Genomic DNA, 22,146 nt, shown 5'->3' with positions numbered 1-22,146 from the left:
TTTGCGTGCCTTGCCTAACGCCTGTGTGCATGCCCCAGGCGATGGCAAGCAACACTACACCATTGTTGCCACACAGAGACTTTGAGGTGTCTGCCTTATAATTCACTGCTTTACCTCTTGATATGGTAATGTGATGGTATAAGTTACCAACCAAAGTTGTTGGCCGCATGCTGATTGTTTTCAAAGGAATTCTTTCTTCTTCTTTGGCAATCACTCGTAGCCAAGTAAGATTGTCTTCCATAAACACGGTTTTAACAATGAGTCCGTAAGTGACTGTGGAGGCCAGTTCTGGAACCACACGACCTTTCACAGTGAGGACAATGGTTACAAGAACCACCACCAAGTTGCTCTATATATCCTGCTTGCAAGTTTCCCACAGGCATCTTGTTAGCCACTGTGAGAAGAGGATACTGCATTTCAGATGGACCATTAGCTGGATTCAGCAGGCTCTTCCTATATTTTTATGGCTGTCCCAAGGTTACCCGTGAGCTTCATGTGGCTGAGTGGAGTTTTGAACCTTGGTCTCCTTGTATCTCCATTACTCCATATCAGCTCCCCTCAAGACTGAATCTCCTCAGGTATATGCATGTCTCAGGATTAGCTTTAAAATGTTCTCATTAAACTGGCCTGGCAGCTGCCAAGAAGTGGTGCTAACTGAATTTATGGAGACATGTTCTCTATTTTATATGCACTCATCTGAACAACTGTATCCACTTGGAGGCTTAAACACACTGCCCTTCCACATCATGTATTCTCCTTACTTAGCAGTTTGTGTCGGATAAAAATGAAGAAACAGTTTAATACAGTCATCAAACACAAGGTGACCCCTATTAGCAGCTCTGATTGCCATAGTTTCCAGATTTCAGATCTTGGCTTTTGTTCCAGGCTTCCAATCTTCAGCCTACAGACATTTTTAATTCCCACTCTCCACTCTATGCCTACCATTCAGCTTTCCCTCCTCCGTACGTAGCACAATGCTGCTTTTTGGCTGTTCGGAGAGAATTAAATTGCAAGAGTGAAAATTCCATTTTAAAAGCATACAAGATGCCATTGAACGAGTTTTAGTCAATGCAATGCAATAATGCATAGCTTTGTGTTTACAAGTCATGAGCCAGGTTCTTACACCAATTGTAACAATCAATTTCTCAAATGTGGCAAAGAAAGGTCACATCTCACTTCTTATGAGTCCATGCCTTTCCCTTTGTTGGGCTTGAAAATAATACTTCTCAAATAATAATCCTCAAGCCACATCCTGTGGTTCAAGAAAGTGTTGTTCACAGGTAGGGTTTTTTTTGTTGCTGTTGGAATTGTTGCCAATACTAATAGGGGATTCAAGTGGAATATGCAACAAAACATTGTGGGGTACCTCCCACTCCTGTGTGTGCATTTTATTCGACGGTAATAATGGTAGCTTCCTCTTAGTGCTTGCGGGATTCATTTGATAGTGATGTGGGAAAAATTCCAACCACATCTTCTGGTGAAAGCCTGGGACTTCACAGCCAGATGTACAAGAAATGTTCTGCTGGTCATTTGACATAATATGCCAGTCAAATTCATGATTTTAGGGCTCTATTCAGACAGAGCATTTTCCACACAGCAGTTCCCCTCCACATCTCTGTGCATGATGGGTGACCCTGAGGAAGGTTCTGAATCCTGATAATCTCTCCCCACTCCCTTAACATTCTTCTATCTTTAATTAAATGCAGTGCCACCGTGATTTTTCTTGAGAGTTGTGAGGTAGGGCCTTGTTGTTCCAATTTTACAGAGTGCTACACATCCGTCATCGCAGCTATCTTTACAAGAACCTTGTGAGGTTCTGTCATGATTATTATCCTCTTACTGCAGAGACTAGTGAGTTGATGGCTGCTGTGAAATATGGAAGCGGTCCTTGGCAGTGCATCGTCTTAGATACTGTGCTCTGCCAATTCTAGCGAACGTAAGAGCATGTGGCATTAATCTTCACGAAATTATATCTGAACTGCCTCAGAATGGTTGAAAAGGAGTAAAGTTGGTTACTGGTCAATTTTAGAAATGCTATTATTTGAACCACATCCGGGCATTAGGAAATAGCGATGAAATGGAACTGAGTAAAACCTTCCAGAAGGTCATCCCCCAGGTAGGCTGAACTCCACACAGCTCGTCACAAAGTGACGTCAGATGGCACCCCAAATCAAGCCAACTAAACGGACAATCCATTAACACCAGCTGTATTTTTTGTGATGGCTATATGCAGTGCTTTTTTTCTGGGGGGATGCAGGGGTATGCATACCCCTAAACATTTTGTGAATCTAAGTTTGGCCTCATTGAGGGGCAGTATTTCAATATGAGTAGGAAAATGAGAGTACCCCTAAACTTTTTTTTAGAAAAAAAAAGCACTGGCTAGATGGACACGGAAAAGACACATGCCCTGGAAGTTGAAAATGAGGTTCTTTATTGAAAAGGATAGGTAAGTAAATAAGTGCCTTTAAAATAAGTGCCTTCCAACCTTACAGTTCAAGAAGGACACTGACAAACTGGAACGTGTCCAGAGGAGGGCAACCAAAATGGTCAAAGGCCTGGAAACGATGCCTTATGAGGAACGGCTAAGGGAGCTGGGCATGTTTAGCCTGGAGAAGAGGAGGTTAAGGGGTGATATGATAGCCATGTTCAAATATATAAAAGGATGTCACATAGAGGAGGGAGAAAGGCTGTTTTCTGCTGCTCCAGAGAAGCGGACACGGAGCAATGGTTCCAAACTACAAGAAAGATGATTCCACCTAAACATTAGGAAGAACTTCCTGACAGTAAGAGCTGTTCGACAGTGGAATTTGCTGCCTAGGAGTGTGGTGGAGTCTCCTTCTTTGGAAGTCTTTAAGCAGAGGCTTGACAACCATATGTCAGGAGTGCTCTGATGGTGTTTCCTGCTTGGCAGGGGGTTGGACTCGATGGCCCTTGTGGTCTCTTCCAACTCTATGATTCTATGATTCTATGATTCTATGAAAATGCAGTTGTTCAGAATTTGAAAGCATACAGGTGCCTTTTTAAAACCATCATTGCTCCATACATCTCACTTCGGAAACCCAACTAGCCAGTCTTATTGATTTCAAGGCTTTCTTCGGGCATTTTGAAGGGAGACTTGTAACTGAACAAAGCATTTTTCAGAAAAATAATCTTGAAAAAAATGTTGCTTGTGAACCTCACAAATGCAAACATATGTGGATGACAACTTCTAATATACAGTATTTGCTTTTGGCTGAATAATGTTCATAATGGCTTTCTAATGGATAAATGTGAGGCTGAGTTCGGCACAAAGAGACCATTGTGATCTATATGCCACTCTGTTTCCCTCTAAGATGCCTAATGAAGACAGACTTGTGTGAAATCTCTCTGAACAGATGACTTGCATTGTGACAACTTAATTCTCCTTCAGATAGCTGCCTTTTTCTTTACTAAAAAGTAAAGTCATATGCCTAAATCATTCTTGAATCAATTGCCCACAGTTTACTGAAAAGTAAAGTCATATTCCTAAATCATTCTTGAATCAATTGCCCACAGGTATGGATGTCAGTTAAAAGGAAGAACATGGTAGCTAAACCTCAAGACTGTGTGATGAATTCTGCAGAATAAACCATGCAACGAAATGGCACCTGAATAAATGCAATTAATGCCTGTGTCAGCAGAGACAAGAGAATTAGTTATCAAAAGTTCCCAGAGCATATGTATGTGTAAAGCCAACATGCTGCAAATGAGGCATTCAAGTGAAACTCAAGATGTGTGTCATTTTCTTTCTTTCTTTCTTTTTTTAAATTGCTTGGTTCACAAAAAATGTGCATTGTCTTTTTTCAAGTCATACCGTCCTTTTTTACATTCAAATACATCCTATGTTATCTTCCTCGGATATGCTGTCACAAATATTGCAACGGGGGTGCATTTTTTTTTTTTAAGTAGCAGTTTTAATCAGAGATGTTAGGACTGCTTAGGTCAGCAAGCTAGAGTGATGTGGTCCTGGGCTACTTGCGTTGCATAATACACTTGTTTCAGCTGTTACATTTCAGAGAATATGAGTTGTACCACTGGAGGATGAGTTCCCTGTCCCCCTGTTCAACATAAACAAGGCAATAACGATATTGCTTAGTTCCAATATGTGGACACAGAGGTGAGCATTAGGGCTTTCATTTTGATAGATGAAGCACGGATAAGTGGAGGACTCATAGTGGCCTTTCCCCCATAAACTTGGGATGTGACACAATCTGAATTGTCCTACTGAGCCCAGACTAAATTGCAGAGTGGAAATGGCTAGGAACTGGTATTAGAAACGGGCAGCACATGTAGAAAAGCAATACTTCTGCTCTTAATGAGGGGAAAGGTCCGTTTAATCTATAAGCCGTTGCTTCTTCCCTTCTATGGAATTAAGTCCCACAAAGTAATGGCCACCTACTTATATGGCTTTAAAAGAGAATTAGAAAAATAAACAAAACAAAAGAAAACAGATATAGTTTCCAAAACTTATTTCTATTACCTTGTTTCTCGAACCTCCTCTCACTTCCCCCTTTTGTATTCCAGTTCAAATCTTAATTCAGCAAATCCTTATTTTAACTTATTTATAACTTATTTTAATATTACTCCACTTTTACTTTACAGCTGGTAACCACTTAATTTCTGTCCAACAACATTCTAACATTCATTAATTTTGCAATATTTCTGCAAATAATCTTTAAATTTCTTCCAATCTTCTTCCGCCGACTCTTTTCCCTGGTCTCGGATTCTGCCGGTCATTTCTGCCAGTCCCATATAGTCGACCATCTTCATCTGCCATTCTTCCAGAGTGGGTAGATCTTGTGTCTTCCAATGTTTCGCAATCAGTATTCTTGCTGCTGTTGTTGCATACATGAAGAAGGTTCTGTCCTTCTTTGACACCAATTGGCCGACCATGCCCAGAAGAAAGGCCTCTGGTTTCTTCAAGAAAGTGTACTTAAGTACTTTTTTCAATTCATTATATATCATTTCCCAGAAGGCCTTAATCCTTGGGCAAGTCCACCAAAGGTGAAAGAATGTACCTTCAGTTTCTTTACACTTCCAACATTTATTATCAGGCAAATGATAAATTTTTGCAAGCTTGACTGGGGTTATGTACCACCTATAAATCATTTTCATAACATTCTCTCTTAAGGCATTACATGCCGTAAATTTCAAACCGGTGTTCCATAACTGTTCCCAGTCAGCAAACATAATGTTGTGTCCAACGTCTTGTGCCCATTTAATCATAACAGACTTCACAGTTTCATCCTGAGTGTTCCATTTCAACAGCAAGTTGGGGGGGCTTCCCATAGGTTGACCACTGAGAACAGGATGCTAGATGAACTGGACCGTTGGCCTCATCCAGCAAGGTGCTCCTTAAGCTTTTCAGCATCTCTGTGTAGCAGAGCCCTCTTCTCATCAAGTAAATAGTAGAAGGAAGACCATGGGTGGCTTTTGTGATATTACACTACAAGAAGTAACCAGCAGACAGAAATGCTGTGTAGGTGGTTTGTCAGAAAGAAAAGTCAGGATTTGATAGGGACATGGCTGAACTGTACAATGCTCTTGTATGAGAAAGATAAATATCTAACTGAACCTTGTGACTAAAGGTTTATTTGAAGAAAGTAATGAGGATCCCGTTTGCTGCATTTATACCAGAGATGGGGAACCAGCAGCCTCTCAAGTGGTGTTGCACTCCCAGTATGGCCTACGGTCACCCTGGAGGACCACAGGTTTCTCCTGGCTTAAGGTCATAGGTCTGCATGATGGAGGACTTGGCCCTTTATTTCCAATGTGTTTCTGCTTTGCCTACCCATTCTATTGGTTATCCACAGGGAGTCTATAGAGTGCCTTGGATATCTGTGCTTTGCCGTTTCCACAAAAAAAATCAGCTCCATAAAAGTGATGCATCTTATGCTATATTGGCAAGTCCTGATATTTGTGAATGGGAGAACACATTGGAACGAAGTGCATTCCGCTGTTCTTAATGCACTGGATTGGAATTAACAGTAACTTTAATTATTTTTATTGGATTGCTTTTCTGTTTTGTTAAGAGCTCATTGAGTCATTGGTTAAAAGTTTAAAGAGTATTCTGAGAAGATGATATGGAACACTGTTCCATTAAAGGTAAAGGTAAAGGGACCCCTGCCCATTAGGTCCAGTCGTGGCTGACTCTGGGGTTGCGGTGCTCATCTCACTTTATTGGCCGAGGGAGCCACTGTACAGCTTCCGGGTCATGTGGCCAGCATGACTAAGCTGCTTCTGGCGAACCAGAGCAGTGCATGGAAACACCGATTACCTTCCTGCCGGAGCAGTACCTATTTATCTACTTGCACTTTGAGGTACTTTTGAACTGTTAGGTTGGCAGGAGCAGGGACCGAGCAATGGGAGCTCACCCCGTCATGGGGATTCAAACTGCTGACCTTCTGATCGGCAAGTCCTAGGCTCTGTGGTTTAACCCACAGTGCCACCCGCGTCACTGTTCCGCTGGATCAAAAGAATAGAGTGAATAGTACTTTTTGTCCCTAGTGAGAGAGCAGTGTCCATGGAAGGTTGGCTCTAACGTTGCTTACCCTTCATGAAAATGGCCAGCAATGAGATAAGCCTCTTGGTCATTTGATGCTACCTTATATTGAGCTAGACCCACTGGTCCTTTAGTCCAGTACTGTCTGCTCTCTAGTTTGCAGGCAAAAGTCTTTCTTATCCTTGTAACTGGCAATGGCAGGGACAAAACCTGGGTCCATCGGTACACAGAGTACCTACTTTGCTACTTAGTCATCTCCAATAGGCTTCATCTGAGATTCATTTTAGATGTAGCTGCATCTGGGTTATGGACCTGGAATGGGTGCGAGTTTGTTGTGTCTTTCTGCTAACAATGCGGGCAATAAAGGGCAATGTATCTTCCGGCCAACTGAAGCTGTGAAAGCATCAGTGACGCTTCTTCTTGTTTCCCCGCATCTCTGCAATGTACAGTGGGAGCCTTTATTTTTAAACCAGCATTTGGAATTCAGTGTTTCATCACCTCTTCCTTTATATAACAGCGTGTGTCGCAGTACAAATATTTGGACCTTTTTTCTTCTTGGGGCAGGGGAAGAGTGATATAGGATCAGCTTTACCTCTTTTAGCATTAATAGAATACTTCATCTTTGCTGCCATTTATAAGAAAAGGAACCCCCTGGTATCCTCGCAATCACCATCTATTTTGCTGTTTTTCTCTGCAGTGTTGTGTAGCCAGGACTGGTGTAGGCTTATAAAGCCACATATGCTAACATGTCATAAACAGTTACAGATTTCACAAACGTTTTGTATTGGGGCAAAAAAATTATCCAGTTACCGTATTTTTCCATGTATAAGACTAGTTTCCCCCCCTAAAAAATAATGTCCAAAATTTGGGGGCGTCTTATACGCGGGGGTCATCTCCCCCCATTTTCTTAAACCTGAGTTCCCAAAAATAGGGATCGTCCTATACATGGGGGCATCTTATAGACGGAAAAATATGTTAATTCCCCACTCCACCACAAATGTATACAAGGTAGAAAGTAAAACGACACCTTATTTCAACAAAAATTCCCTAACAGTAATAAAGAAATAAAGAAGTGGTAAGTACAAAGAAAAAGAAGAAAGAAATGGGGAAACTAGGTAGAGAGAGAAGAGGTAGAGATTTGTACAGATGTGTGGGCAACAAACTTTCAGTTTTAGAATGAAGTATTTCTACACTTCAGCTGTTTTATTGGCTTGCTTGGTTGTTGCTATTATTTTAAAATTATATATCTTGCTGGTGCTACCTGGATGTGATCAGAGCCTGGATAGCTGTCAATTGCAGTTTTATTTTTAGCCCATCATTGACATCTCAAATCCCATGTCAGCAAAAAGCTGTACTAGCTACTGGAAGACAAGGCACTGTGGCTTTAGTATGAGTTGGAAGAAATAAGGAGTGATTTTGATAGGTTTGTTATGTGATAAACTGTTTCAAGTAAACACGAGTTTGAATAAATCATAATAAAAGGTTGGGGGAATGTTTGGCCTTCCACATATTGCTGAACTACAACTCTCATCACCCTTGGGTATGCTTGCAGGTGCTGATGGGAGTTGTAGTTCAGTCAACATTTGGAAGAAGGGCACGGGACCTCCATATATGGTATAAAGAGATAATTGTTTTCTGAACTGCGAGATACTTAGTACGTTCCCATCTCCCTATGTATATAAAGATTGAGGGACCAAAAGATGTCAAGAGTTGCAGTTCAGTTCAGAATGCAATAATGTTTCTGGTAATTGGAGGAGGAAGGAAACAGCCTCTCATCCGACAGCCAGTTTTGATGGCGAGTAACATTGCTTTCTGGCCCTGTAAACTAGCAGCTACATAACAGCACAGTGAAAGACTCTGAAACCAAAGGAGGGAGGGATTGGAAGCCCTTTAACAACTGACAAGCTGGAACGTGTACAGTGGAGGGCAACCAGGATGATCAGGATCTGGAAACCAAGCCTTACGAGGAACAGTTGATGGAGCTGGGTATGTTTCGCCTGGAGAAGAGGAGACTGAGAGGAGATATGATAGCCACCTTAGAATATCTCAGGTGCTGTCACATGGAAGATGGAGCAAGCTTGTTTTCTCCTGTTCTTGAGGCTAGGACCCAAAGCGATGGCTTCATGTTACAAGAAAAGAGATTCCAAATAAATGTTACGAATAACTTTCTGATAGTAAGAGCTGTTCAACAGTGGAATGGACTCCCAAGAGAGGTGGTGGACTCTCCTTCATTTGAGGTTTTTAAGCAGAGGTTGGATGACCATTCGTCATGGATGCTTTTGTTGAAGTTCCATCAGGGGGTTGGACTGGATGACCCTGGGGGTCTCTTCCAACTCTTCCAATTCTATTAGTCTATGACCATGAGGGTCCACCACCTTATATAATAATAATAATAATAATAATAATAATAATAATAATAATAATAAATATATTTATACCCCGCCCATCTGGCTGGGTTTCTCCAGCCATTCTAGGTGGCTTCCAACAAAATATTAAAATGCAGTGGTCTATCAAACATTAAAAGCAAGAAAGTAAGGCCCCAGTGAGATCCTATAGTGCATTTCCCCCACTCCTGGCAGCAAATCAGCCCAAGATGCACATAGCCACATTGGACCATAAAATAATGATCAGCTGGAATGGTAACAAATCAGTCTGATTGAATGGCTTCTGTTGGGCAGTGGTTGCTGAAAGGCCAAAGGCATCTTATCAGCAGAGTCAGTAGAATAGCCCTGTTTCTCCCTCAGTGCAGTCTTAATCATGCAATGCACAAACTTCAAATGGCCATGCATACAAAGGTTTTTAAACCTTGGATCCACAGGGAAATCATATATTTTGACTCACCAGGTGGGGCAAAGTTGCTGTGGTAGCTTCCCAGCAGGTGGGTTGCTGTTGCTTACTGGGAAAGAGGGGCAAGTCTTGACTCCACCAGTGCCATTCTACTGTGCCAAACTCCCCACTGCCTCTCTCACTCCTGGTCACTGGCAGCAACCCACTTGCCAGGAAGCCAGTGTAGAACCTCTGCCACACCTGGCAAGCTGTTTCTGGATTCATGTGTGGTCTTCTTGGCATTCAAGCATATCACACTGGAACAGAGATTCTACAGGGGTACAGGTTGTGGGCAAAGACATATTATTTATTGGGTATGGTTTGATAATGATTGTGTTTGATGTAGAAGAAAAAACTTAGAAAGTGGTTTAATTTTGTTTAGAGAGCTAATCTAAGGCAAGTTCCTGTGCCCGTTCTGAAATTCAATACTCATAAATAACTGATGAGACATAAGAAGGAGACCTTTATTAAAGAATATCAGTTGGAATTGACACAAGCATTGGAGACTCGTGATAAGACGAAATTTTGGAAATTGGTGACTGATATGGAAGGTCGCTCTTCTCCAAAAGATGAGTGTCACATTGCGGAACTATGTAGGAGGAATTTTTTTGTACAGCAGTCTAATGATCTAATGATGCTTAATGAGTTTCAGGGGGGAGGAATCAGTCTGTACCCATGAAGCTGTATTACACTGAGACAGATCATTGATCCCTCTCTGTAGTACCGTCTACTTTTCCTGATGGTGGCTAGTTTTTGACTGCCTGAAGTCCTGTTTAACTGGAGCTGCTGAACCTGGAATATTTTGCATGCAAAGCATCCCCTGTGCCACTGAGCAGTGGTCCTTGCTTGCTTTCTGTCCCCTTTCCCCATATAAGATATAAGATATAAATCCTCTATTGCTATGGTTACTGTTTCCATTGCCTGGTGTGGGCAGTCTGGTAGAAAGAGTGCACTTGCTGCTACCCTGCAGCTTTTTCCTTACTGAGTGCTTGCTACAGCCCTATTGAAAATGTAAATTATCTGTATATCAAATTAGTTTTAAAAGCTACCTCCAAACATGGCATATCAGTTTCCTTTCCAACCCCAACCCCCAAAATTGTTAACAGTGTTCATAAGGGGGAAAGTATGCTCGTTTGTGGGGTCCTATGCAGCTATGTGGATTTCTCAATAATTCAGTAGCTTTCCAGGGATCAGAGATGGATTTAAGTCTAACATGTTGTGGTATACTGTAATAATCCAGTGTTGGCAGTGTTTATGGAACTGAGCAACTTTTATGGTAATACAGACAATTAGTGCAGCTTATTTGCTCTAAATACAAATCATATCCACAGGAGAAACACAGTACATGCTGCCAAGTCTCATAAAACTTGCTTGCCTATGGCTCAGGAAGTAGTGCACTAAGTAGTTGAGAAGGACACATTGGTGCTGGGCTTCTGGATGGAGCATGTCACACCTTAATGATGATGATATTTATTTATTTATTTATTTATTTATTTATTCATTCATTCATTCATTCATTCATACCCTGCCCATCTGGCTGGGTTTCTCCAGCCACTCTGCGCTGCTTCCAACCGAATATTAAAAACACAATACAGCATTAAACATTAAAAACATCCCTAAACAGGGCTGCCTTCAGATGTCTTTTAAAAGTAAGATAATTATTGCCTTGACATCTGATGGGAGGGCATTCCACAGGGCTGGCGCCACTACCGAGAAGGCCCTCTGCCTGGTTCTCTGTAACCTCACTTCTCGCAGTGAGGGAACAGCCAGAAGGCCCTCGGCACTGAACCTCAGTGTCTGGGCAGAGCGATGGGGGTGGAGATGGTCCTTCAGGTATACAGGACCAAAGCCATAAGCTATAACATAAAGGGCTTCCCCACTGGGATGCAGCCAGATACCTCTCCCCTCCCATCTAAGGACCCAGCTCAATGCGTTTGCTGCCATTGTAAAGTTGTGACATAGTAGAAATGGAGATGGGTGGAAACCCCACAGAACCATGGCCAATCCGTCTGTGGGTAAAATTCCTCCATGGTCATGAGAAACAGGGGCTGATCCATGTCCATAACAATGCTGCTGGTGGAATTTTCTTCTAAAGGAGATTCCTCTTCACTAAACCATTTACTTAAGGAGTGGGTAGGTGGAGAAGCCTTGAAGGAGAAAACTGGGTGAAGGGTGGGCCTCCTTGTTATGCTCCTAGTGTGGACTTGACCAGAAAAGTCTTCAGTCAAGTCCGCCCCTAGACTCCACCCAGAGGAGCCAGAAAGCTGGCTTTGATTGGTTCCCTGGCAGAGGAGGCCCTGCCCCCTTGTGACTGCACCATAGTGTACTTGGCTGAATGGGAGGAGGATCTGCTCCCCCTGCGTCACCACAAATCATGGCAGTCAGGGATGGAAGAGTGAACCTGGGCTTTTCCTTGATGCCACTAGCTTCCAAGTCTGCAGCTCAAGTAGGTCTCCTGGTCTCTAAAAGGCATAATCTTACCATGATTTGGGAAGACTTACAGTGATGGGCCAGTGGTATCCTTTCTTCCTTTATCTTAATTTAGAGTGGGAATGCTTGTAAAGACCTTCATATGCAAAACTGCAGTGTAAATGATGGAATGACCTAATGCAGCAAAACACATCTCCCCTCTCCCCTTCTTGTCTCATCAGGTGCAGGAATCGGAGCTGCTGGATATCAGCCTTGTCAAAGATGCCCGATGCGGGAAACATGCCAGAGCGCCTAAGGTAGGTCACATGGGGAGGCCAAAGATTCTCCACTGTTGCTTTATCAGATTGTGCTTCAGAAAATTCCCTATGGGTCACATTTTGTTCCTAAAAGTTCTCTCTCCAACCACATATATGTCTTTGCATAACTGCAGCATAGCCTTACTTATAATGATAGCCTCAAGGTGCTTAATTAAGGGCTCTCTGGGAGAGGCAAGCATGCAATTTGAACTTCGTCTTGTACATTGACGGAAAGTCTATTATGTGGAGCTTTTTGGATGTCATTGCGGAAGTGACTGTGTTGTGAAGCAAGTACATAATTTCACTTTAGTTTTGAGTGGCTATACCCTTGACAGCTGAATCGGAACTGTAATGTTAATTATGAAGTGCTCCTTTTTAATAAACATTTAATAGATAGCGTAAGTAACTCATCATGTTTGCAAGAGATGCCTAAATTAAGTTTTTCTATTTTCTGCATCTATAAATTGGATGAAAAAGCTGCATTGTTGAACCGAATGCACCTTCTAGATAATGGCTGTTTTTCATTTTCAACTTTTCATTAATGATCACACAAGTATGCAATCCAAATTCAAAGCTATGCTTGGTGGCACTTGAGGATTTTTCACGCATCTCACCAGCTATGCTTTATGGAAGCAAGTAGCCATCCTTGGCCTTTCTGAGTTTTGTTTTGTTTTTTAAATAGGCAGCTGCCGTGTGCAGGTAATTGTGTGCTTGGATGTATCATGTGACTATGGAATTGCTTTTTCTAAAGCATTTTAAAGTTTCTTCCTAAGGGCCCATTTCAGTGTCAGAAACTTTCCAAAAGGCTAGAATTGTAATTGAAAACCAATGGTAGCAATTCGTGACATGCACATAAATATCAAATTAGTGCTCCCTGATTATTGGCTTTATGATGAACAGCATGAGAACATTAACAATGGATAGAACATTATTTTAAAAAGCAGCTCCCTCCCCTTCCTTCTCTCTCTTTTTCTCTTTCTTTTTTGAGAGAAGTGTTCCTGTATCAAAAAGTATGTTTCGCTAAGGTGCACATACAGTTATTTGCTCAGTGGGGTCTTGCTTTTGTTAAACTGCATAAATGCTTTCCTTGCTGTTGTGCTCCACCAGTCAGTGGCAAGTAGCTTTCATTGCAAGCTGTTTGTAAAAAAGAAAAGAGGCCTTTCTTTGCCTGAGGATGACATGCCTTACCTATGTGTGTGAGCTTGCCTGTTGCTTTGAGGTGAAAGGGTACCTTAGTAATGCGATAATGTGTTGGACAATCAGTTAAAATCTGTTGGGTGCAGAGCATGGTTAATTGTGCAGTGAACCCTCTAGTAACAACTGGAAAGATCTGTGGCTTTAATGACTCCACCCTTTCTCTCTTGCTGTCCCTTATGCCTGGAATTCCATCTTGGAACACCTATGTGATACTACCCAGCTGCTTTCCTTCCAATCCCTCCTCCAAACACAACTTTTTGATGAAGCCTTCAACACAACTCCTTAGTCCCTGTCTTCTAATGATATTGGGCTTAGGTATATCCTTCTCATTTTGCCCCCCTCCCTCCTCATACGCCTCCTTCCTGCAACTCCTGCAGCCAAGCTGGTACCAAATGTATTGCTCTGCTTTCCTTTGAACCACATAGGTGAGGCCAAGAGGGGCAGTCTGGGTCCTCCTACACACTCCATACGCCCCAAGAAGTCACTTCAGTGCTAACACAGCAAAACAACACAGGAGGCAGCAGTTACAAGTTATTGGTCTCTGCAGCCACAGCAGGCGCTGTGATTCTCCAGTGCTTTGACTTCAGCTCTGGAGGCACACTCCATTGTCTCTCAAGACAGATGGATGCCAACAACTCCTCCCCAGCCCCCGTCCGCAGCAACCTCCTTTGTCAAATTTTAGATTGCAATCTTATTGAGTCAGGGACCTGTCATTATTTTTATTGTTGCTGTTTCACTTTAAAGCAGTCTTCTCGAACTGGTGTGTTCCATATATTTTTGACCACAGCTCTCATCATCCCTGGCCACATTGCTGGCTGTGCTGACTGGGACTGTGATGGAAGCTGGAGTTGAAAACATGTGGACAGCCACCAGGACAGGGAAGGCTGCTTTCATGATGTATATTTCTTGCTGCCATACTTCCCAATGCAAGGTTACTCCAAGATGAGATCTTTTAGCTAAGCCTTTTCAGGGTAAAAAGGTATCTCCCATTGGCTTCCATTGTGTATTGTTTTTATCATCACTTAACACTCGTGGCGATGGAGGCTTTTGAAAGATAGATGACATTTAAAGCAAAAATGCAAAACAGAACTGCCTATCCATTGGCAGTTTTTGCATCCTTCCAGAAATCATCCCCAAAGTCTCCATGATATGTCAGCCCACTGTGAAAGAAGCAGCAGTTGTCATTGAGATGTGTGTGACATGGACTAGTTCAGGATTGACCCAAGACATTTTGCTGCCTGGGGCAAAAGTTCCAGTACTCATGGTGCCCTTACTTACTAGATTGGTAGCCTCAATTTTAAAGATGCCACCCTCAATTTTAAATATGCCAGTCATGAGTGGGTTTTCGCAGCCGTGCCTCAAGAATTATTTGATGTCTGCCAGTACATATTAATGATCTGCAGAATCTCTCCTTTAGCTAAACATCCATCTCACAATCTCTGTAGAACCAGTCCCAAGCCAGTTACAATATTTCCATTGGTTCCAGTTGCATTCTGAATAAACCACTTGGGGTAAATGTGGGTAGAGAAATGGAATCTCTGCCAGAAGCAATAGGAGGGCAGTCAAGAATAGAAGAAACTGAAGGGTGTTTCAGAAGAGAAATTCTGCAGGAACAGAAGGAAAATCAGAAAGATGGGGTGTGAAGATCTAGTTTTCACAGGGATGGTCAACTTTCTGTACCAGTGATGCTCTTCCATGCAAAAGAGATTCTCTTCAAAATGAAAACTAGCTTGCAAGGGTGATGGATTCTGGCATTCTTTCTCATGTGCTACATTTCTTTGCGCTGGGGTGTTTACTTTATGGAAGAGAGTTCCATCACGTGAACCCTTACCTGTCCTTAGAAACAGGTTGACAGCCTCCTGTGATGAAAAAGTTGGTTTTGCTGGACAGGTTGGTTTAACAAGTGTTTCTTTTTCTTTTTTCTCCTGCCAGCAAATGGTTAAAGAACGGCAGCCTCTGGTTGGCCATGGTTCCATGAGGGAGAGTTTAAAGGAGATAATATGAAGAGAGGTTGAGGAGGTGGGGTTGGAATTGAGGTTGGAGAGGCTGGGAGATAGGCAGGGAGACAGGTTAGGAGTCAGGTTGAGGTGTAAAGAGTGAAAGGGAAAAAGAGTTGGTGGAACGCTCTGCCTCATGAGACCAGAGCCCTGCAGGATCTGATTTCTTTCCGCAGGGCCTGTAAGACAGAGTTGTTCTGCCTGGCCTTTGGCTTGGAGCCAATTTGATTCCCTCCCTCCCTCTCTTTTTCTTTTTTTTCTTTTCCTTCTCCTCCTGCAATGAGGCTACATTTTAATATTTTAACATTCCATTATTTTAATGTTGTATTTTATTTTTGTTAAGTTGTAATCATTCATCCTGTTTTTATTATTGCTTGTAAGCCGCTCTGAGCCCGGCCTTGGCTGGGGAGGGCGGGGTATAAATAAAAAATTATTATTATTATTATTATTATTATTATTATTATTATTATTAAAAGAACTTCCATTATGAGTGTATTGTGTAGGACAGTGTGTGGTGTCCTGTAGGAGGAATAGACTGGAATTTTACTGGGAGGCAGAGGTTGAGCCAGGAGAAGTAGGAGCTGGAAACAGCCTATTTGGGACTCAATCTAGTCTGGAGGGGAGAGATTCTTAAGAGAAAGCAGGAGACTCCCAAACCCAGTGGAGGGAGTGTGGAGAGTGCTTGGGTCTATTTCTTAAAGTACCTCAGAAGCAGGATTGTTAAAGGGGGTGGATAACTGAAAGAAAGTATCACCTTATAAAAGGACCGACCTATAACACAAAACAACTAAAGGTGAATTAAAGTGAAATAGCATTGTATTCCTGAAGTAACCTAAGTTTTTTCCACTTGTGTTATGTACTATCTTGCCTTAAATAAATCTATTGTTTATTTAAAGAAAACCCACCTGAGACTCCAAATTACTAGTTATCCCCTCACAAAGGTCCCCCACAGGATAATCTGGGATAGTTTTATTAAAACAAAAGAAAAACCTTCAGGTAAATGGTTGTTCAATGAGGTGGGGGCAATTTATCTAAGTGAGAGCGGGCCCAATGGCGTGAGAGGAAAAAGTGTCATTGCGCCCATCACACCTCCATGAAAATTAGCCCATATGCATCTTGCTAATATTGACAATTTAGTGAAAGGATCAATTTGTAGGAGCATATTCACAATATGAAAAATTTAATCTAAAAAGCTACCCTTTGTGGTTCTGTTTCTTGTCAGAGTGTTATACGAGGAAGGGATAATTATTTTTCCATAAAACCTTTGTCTCCATATTAATTTCAACCTCCCACCCACCCACCTCACCCCTCTGCCTGCATGTAAAATAGATGGTGGAAGTTTGTTTTTGAATTATGGATAGCTGATCTAACCGTGAAACATATTAAAAAATATTTTTCAGAGACAGTGTTGAGACAGCTCTCTTCTTAAAATGCTGTTCACGACTGCATTTTTAAAACTGGATTTTAGTAGTCCTATAAGAATGTTAGTTGGCCAAATGTCAGGTTACTCTGAATGTCATAACGTTTGCTTTTCTAAAAGGTTCTGCTTTTACAATTATGTGATAAGTGGAAATATTAGCTGCTTTCAAAAACAAAATTAGATTTCTGGTTCTTGGGTCTCTCAGCAGAAGCTGAGAAGGATGAGCCTATAGATTGAATCTTAGGAAATAAATAAAAATGCTGAAATGCTTTGCTTATGGGATATAATTCAGTCACTCTCCCCCAGTTCAGGGTTGACTTTAAAAAGAATGCAATCACAAAAAACATTTGCCCTTAGAATAAAATTGCTTACTCTGAGTTGTGTTTGTGCTAAAGCAGCCTGTAAGTTTTGCTGTGACTTTTTCAGTTAGAAAATGGGTACTTGCAGATGGCTCTGGTGGGTTTGTGGAAACATAAAAGTTCCATCTCTCTGTGTTTCTGTGTACCACATTTTAAGGATATTGATAAGCTGGAATGTGTGTGGAGGAGGGCAACCAATATGATAAAGGGTCTGGAAGCCAAGCCCTATGAGGAATGGTTGAGGGAATTGGATTTGTTTATCCTGAGAGGAGATAGCGATCTTCAAATATTTAAAGGGCTGACACATGAAGGATGGAGCAAGCTTGCTTGTGCTCTGGAGGCTAGGATCCTATCCAATGGCTTCAAGTTACAAGAAAAGAGATTCCTGCTCATCATCAGGAAGAACTTTCTGACAGTAAGAGCTGCTCAACAGTGGAACAGACTCCCATGAGATGTGGTGGATTCTCCTTCCTTCGAGGTTTTTAAGCAGAGGTTGGGTATCCACCTGTCATGTATGACCTTGTTGAGATTCCTGCATTGCAGGGGGTTGAAGTACATAACTCCTGGGGTCCCTTCCAACTCTACACTTCTGTAACACCCACCCTCTTCTGAACATCTTTGAAGAGAGTGATAGAAGATTATATTGTAAGGACTTGAATATCCATGTGCTAACTGTGGCAACATTGGGCTACTTTACCTTTTACCTTCCATGTAAGCTACACTCCATACAGTGATGTATGGAAGTGAAAGCTGGACCATAAAGAAGGCTGATCGCTGAAGAATTGACGCTTTTGAATTATGATGCTGGAGGAGACTCTTGAGAGTCCCATGGACTGCAAGAAGATCAAACCTCTCCATTCTGAAGGAAATCGGCCCTGAGTGCTCACTGGAAGGACAGATCGTGAAGCTGAGGCTCCAATACTTTGGCCACCTCATGAGAAGAGAAGACTCCATGGAAAAGACCCTGATGTTGGGAAAGATGGAGGGCACAAGGAGAAGGGGACGACAGAGGACAAGATGGCTGGACAGTGTTCTCGAAGCTACCAGCACGAGTTTGACCAAACAGCAGGAGGCAGTGGAAGACAGGAGTGCCTGTCGTGCTCTGGTCCATGGGGTCATGAAGAGTTGGACACGACTAAATGACTAAACAACAACAACAAGCTACACTCTCTCCTGCCACCAGGCCACAGGATATCCTGGGAAGAAGGTGTACCTGGGGTTTATGTAGGGCTTGTTTGTTGGTACCTCGGGGTGGGGATGGGGCTCAGGGGTAGTGGGGAGTGGGCACATTAGCATGGTCAAAAGCTGTAGATCATGACCTATGCTTTTATCTTGCGACACTAGAAATGATATAGCGTATTAGCAGTTAGCAAATGGAAATTCAAATTAACATGGGTGCTTAACATCCCGAAGTTTCACACAACAGTTTCTATGGAAACTAGAATCTTTATATAGCTCTGAGGATTTTGCTAACAAGCTGAAATAGTGGCATTAGTTGGGTGTAGGGCACATTCCCCATGGTGAACATCCATTTTTAAATGTGCTATGCATTTTATTATTACTGCTCAGTAGTCATACATATTTCAGCAGGAAAGGCTTTTAAAATAAAAATAAAACTATGCATTGTTTTCTTGAGCCATATGCAAAGTAGAAGATATTAAAAACATTTAATTTCTCCAAACATTCTGAAAGGATGGGGGAGAGATCATGGATGTAGCCGGGATTAACCGCCCCCATCAAGTAAATAAATAAAAATACTTAACTTGCTGACCAATCACATCACAGGTAGCTCAGTTCTGCTCCCCCCAGCAAAACTCCTCCCCCCCCCCCCCGCCATAAATCCTGGCTATGCCCATGGGAGAGATGCTATGCACAGGGAAAGTTTCTTTTGAATATTTTTGCTGCTGGTGGTGATGATAATTTTACTTAAAATCTGTCCTTCACCATAAGGTCCCAGGTTGGGGTATGCACATAGCAAAACAACAAATAATGCAATCAAAATATCAGTACATAGTGGTGGGGAGGGGGGTAAGCCTGGTAAGCAAGGTGGAGAGTTTAAAAACTCTTTTTCCACTGAGTCTCTGCACAAAAGGGGCTTTAAAACCCTCTGCCTTGCTTACAGGGCTCTGGGATGGTCATGGAAGTGATCATGGGATCTCAAGGGGCCATCTTGAGAGCTCAGACATTGGGGGCGGTTCTGTGTGTTCTTCTGACCTTGCACAATTTTGTCTTTACACACAGCCCCCAGGAACACAATCCTCGTGCAAGCAGCGCTTGCAGTGGTAAGTGTACTTGCTAACAGGCCATTTTGGACCTGTGCCTCCATACACTGTTTGGGGACATGGTTGAAAGAGAAAGATTTCCCGTCAGAAATCCTTGGCTTGCTTGCATCCATCCGTTCATTTGCTACAGCATGTGGAGCAACTGCATGTTGGACAGAGGAAACAGGTACACAATTGCTCACTGAAGCTTTGTAGTCCACTCTTTTAAGGCAGGGGAACAGACATGCACTGTCTTAGTCACTAAGTGGCTGGCTTTTCCTCTGTGGTCGATGGCTCATAGTCAGGCTTTGGTTGGATGAGGAAAGCTATCAGTCTGGGCACCCAAGTTCCTACTGCACTGCAAGGTAGGAAATGTATCGCCTGCCTTGCAAGGTGCCACTGATGAGGCGTTCTCTGCTTTCCTTGTAGCTACAACAGAAGGGGCATCTCTTACGCTGTCTCCTCTCTCCCTCTTGTTGAAAGGATAGGGTGAGGAGTAAACAAGCTTCTGGGCAGTCTCAACTAAGCCATGCGATGGAGAATCTTGCAGTGCCTGCTTCTTCCTGTATTTTTTGAAATATTATTGTTTTCTAAGTCATCCCCCCCCCCCCGATTTCATTTTCCGTTTTTCTGACTAGAAACAAGCAGAGACCTATTTCATACCCTCCAATATTCCCCACTAACTGACCCACCTTGACCCCCCCCCCAATTTTTGTCTCCGACCCACAGAACATTCCCTATCAACAGGACACAGCACACAACTTTTAATTGATTAATGAATTTATCTCATAAAAATTATTCACCGCTTGATTATAAAAAAACCTCGAATATAAAATGGTAAAATCAATAAAAAATTACAACCCTACTTTAAAACATAGAAAAGTTAAGATTCCTAAAACAGATTAAGATTACCTCAACTTTCTAAGCATTTAGGTGGGCTTGTCTAAACAGGTATATTTTTAGCAGGTGCTGAAAAGAGAATAGTGAAGGGGCTTGCTTGATCTCAGTAGGCTCAAATGTTCTTGCTTATTGTTTGTGCTGTTTATTTTTATTTCTTGTCCTTTTTAAATGTGATTTAGAAAATCTCAGTGAAAGTATTTTGAAGATGGGAACACACTCCCATCTTACAAAACTAGCAGATCTTTCACAGGCCCTAACAAGGTAGTCTTTATATCAGCTTTGCTAATTAGGGGAGCAAATTTTAATCAGCAAGTGAAACACTTACTGTAGTTGTTTTATTCTCCTTATTTATGGAAATAAGCAAGTCTGCAGTGTAAACATGTCATATGAGAACAGAAATTTAGCAATGAGGGAATTGTGGTTTTCTCATTTTTGAACTTAGTGAACATGCATGATGGTATGTCTTTAACTTTTAATTAGAAAGGATTGCATACAATCACGATAACCTTCTAAAAATATCAGCATGTAAAAGAACAGCCCTCTGGCATGTCAGTGAAGAATACCCAGCTTTGCATTTCAGTGAGATTAGGGTTGAGTGGTTTCTTTCATTTGCCACAATTTCTGTTTTTATCTTCAGATAAATATATGGGATTTTTTTTGTTTGTTCGTTTAGTTGCAAAGCGAGCTAAATTAGAAATTCTTTTAATTGACCTGTACCAAAATTATCTATTACAGCCAACAATACAGAAAGTATAGATTATATTCAAAGCCTGGGGAACATGGGATCTGATTTTGCTTCTTGAATAATGGCACATCTTCAGAGGAGTTTTTCTTTCAGGAGCATTTTGTATTGGTGCGGGGAGACAGAACATTCTCCTTGTGTAGAACATAAAATGACCCCCCCCCCTAATTTTGTGGAGGTTTCTCTTGTGTACAAATGATTTAGTCCCGCAACATCTTTGCCAAGTGTGTGTCAGGGGTTGTATCTACCGTATTTTTCGCCCTATAGGACGCACTTTTTCCCCTCCAAAAATGAAGGGGAAATGTGGGTGCGTCCTATGGGGCAAATACAGGCTTTCGCGGAAGCCCGGGGAGCGAGAGGCTCTCGCTCTCCAGGCTTCAGGAAGCTCTGCGCAACCCTCCGGAGCCCGGTGCCAAGCCACGCCGACCTCTGAAGGGTCGCGCAGAGCTGCCTGCGCTCCCGGGGTCCGCGCAGCTCTGCGCGACTCTTCGGAGGCCGGCGCCAAGCCGCGCCGGCCTCCGGAGGGTCGTGGAGAGCTGCCTGCCCTCCCGGGGTCCGCGCAGCTTTGCGCGACCCTCCGGAGCCCGGCGCCAAGCCGCGCCGGCCTCTGGAGGGTCGCGGAGACCTGCCTGCGCTCCCGGGCTCCACGCAGCTCTGCACGACTCTCCGGAGGCCGGCGCCAAGCCGCGCCGGCCTCTGGAGGGTCGCGGAGACCTGCCTGCGCTCCCGGGCTCCACGCAGCTCTGCACGACTCTCCGGAGGCCGGCGCCAATCAGTTTCAGTGGGTCTACTCTGAGTGAGTCTAGTACTGGAAACAATCCCAGGATGCTATAATTACTCTTCTCTGCTGGATGTAATGATGAACAATTTTGGAAAAAGTAGAAGCTGTGTCTTGGTGGAGCATTGTCCTGGCTCCCAGTTGTTGAAGAACAAAAACTTGAATGATCTTTGCAAGCGTGCTAATGCTTAGATTGGTGCCCTACATTTGCAAATCACTCATCTAAGGCACAGCAGGCAGTACATCTGATACTGACACAACCCTTGCCATCCTATATGGGGAAGGCTCAACTTAATTCATCAAACAGTTCTGTTCCTTAGCAAGCAGTCTTGCACTCTGTCTTGGAGGTGGGATTTGCTCCAACCGTTCATGCCTCCTTACTTGGGTGCCTCTGGGACCTAGGTGATGGAGGGAACCCCC

General features: G+C 42.7%; 1 protein-coding gene across 3 annotated transcripts in view; it reads left to right on the top strand.

The window, feature by feature from the left end:
- PLCB1 (phospholipase C beta 1) overlaps window positions 1-22,146 on the top strand; it is a 472,399-nt gene that overhangs the window by 122,378 nt on the left and 327,875 nt on the right. For all 3 annotated transcript variants that reach the window (XM_079969662.1, XM_079969664.1, XM_079969663.1), the window contains one exon: window positions 11,998-12,072. In XM_079969662.1, the coding sequence (XP_079825788.1) occupies window positions 11,998-12,072 (75 nt within the window). The remainder of the gene's footprint in view (window positions 1-11,997; window positions 12,073-22,146) is intronic.

The sequence above is a fragment of the Podarcis cretensis genome (assembly GCF_951804945.1).
Source record: "Podarcis cretensis genome assembly, chromosome: 3".
Taxonomy (NCBI): domain Eukaryota; kingdom Metazoa; phylum Chordata; class Lepidosauria; order Squamata; family Lacertidae; genus Podarcis; species Podarcis cretensis.
This window is presented reverse-complemented; position numbering and strand designations above follow the sequence as displayed.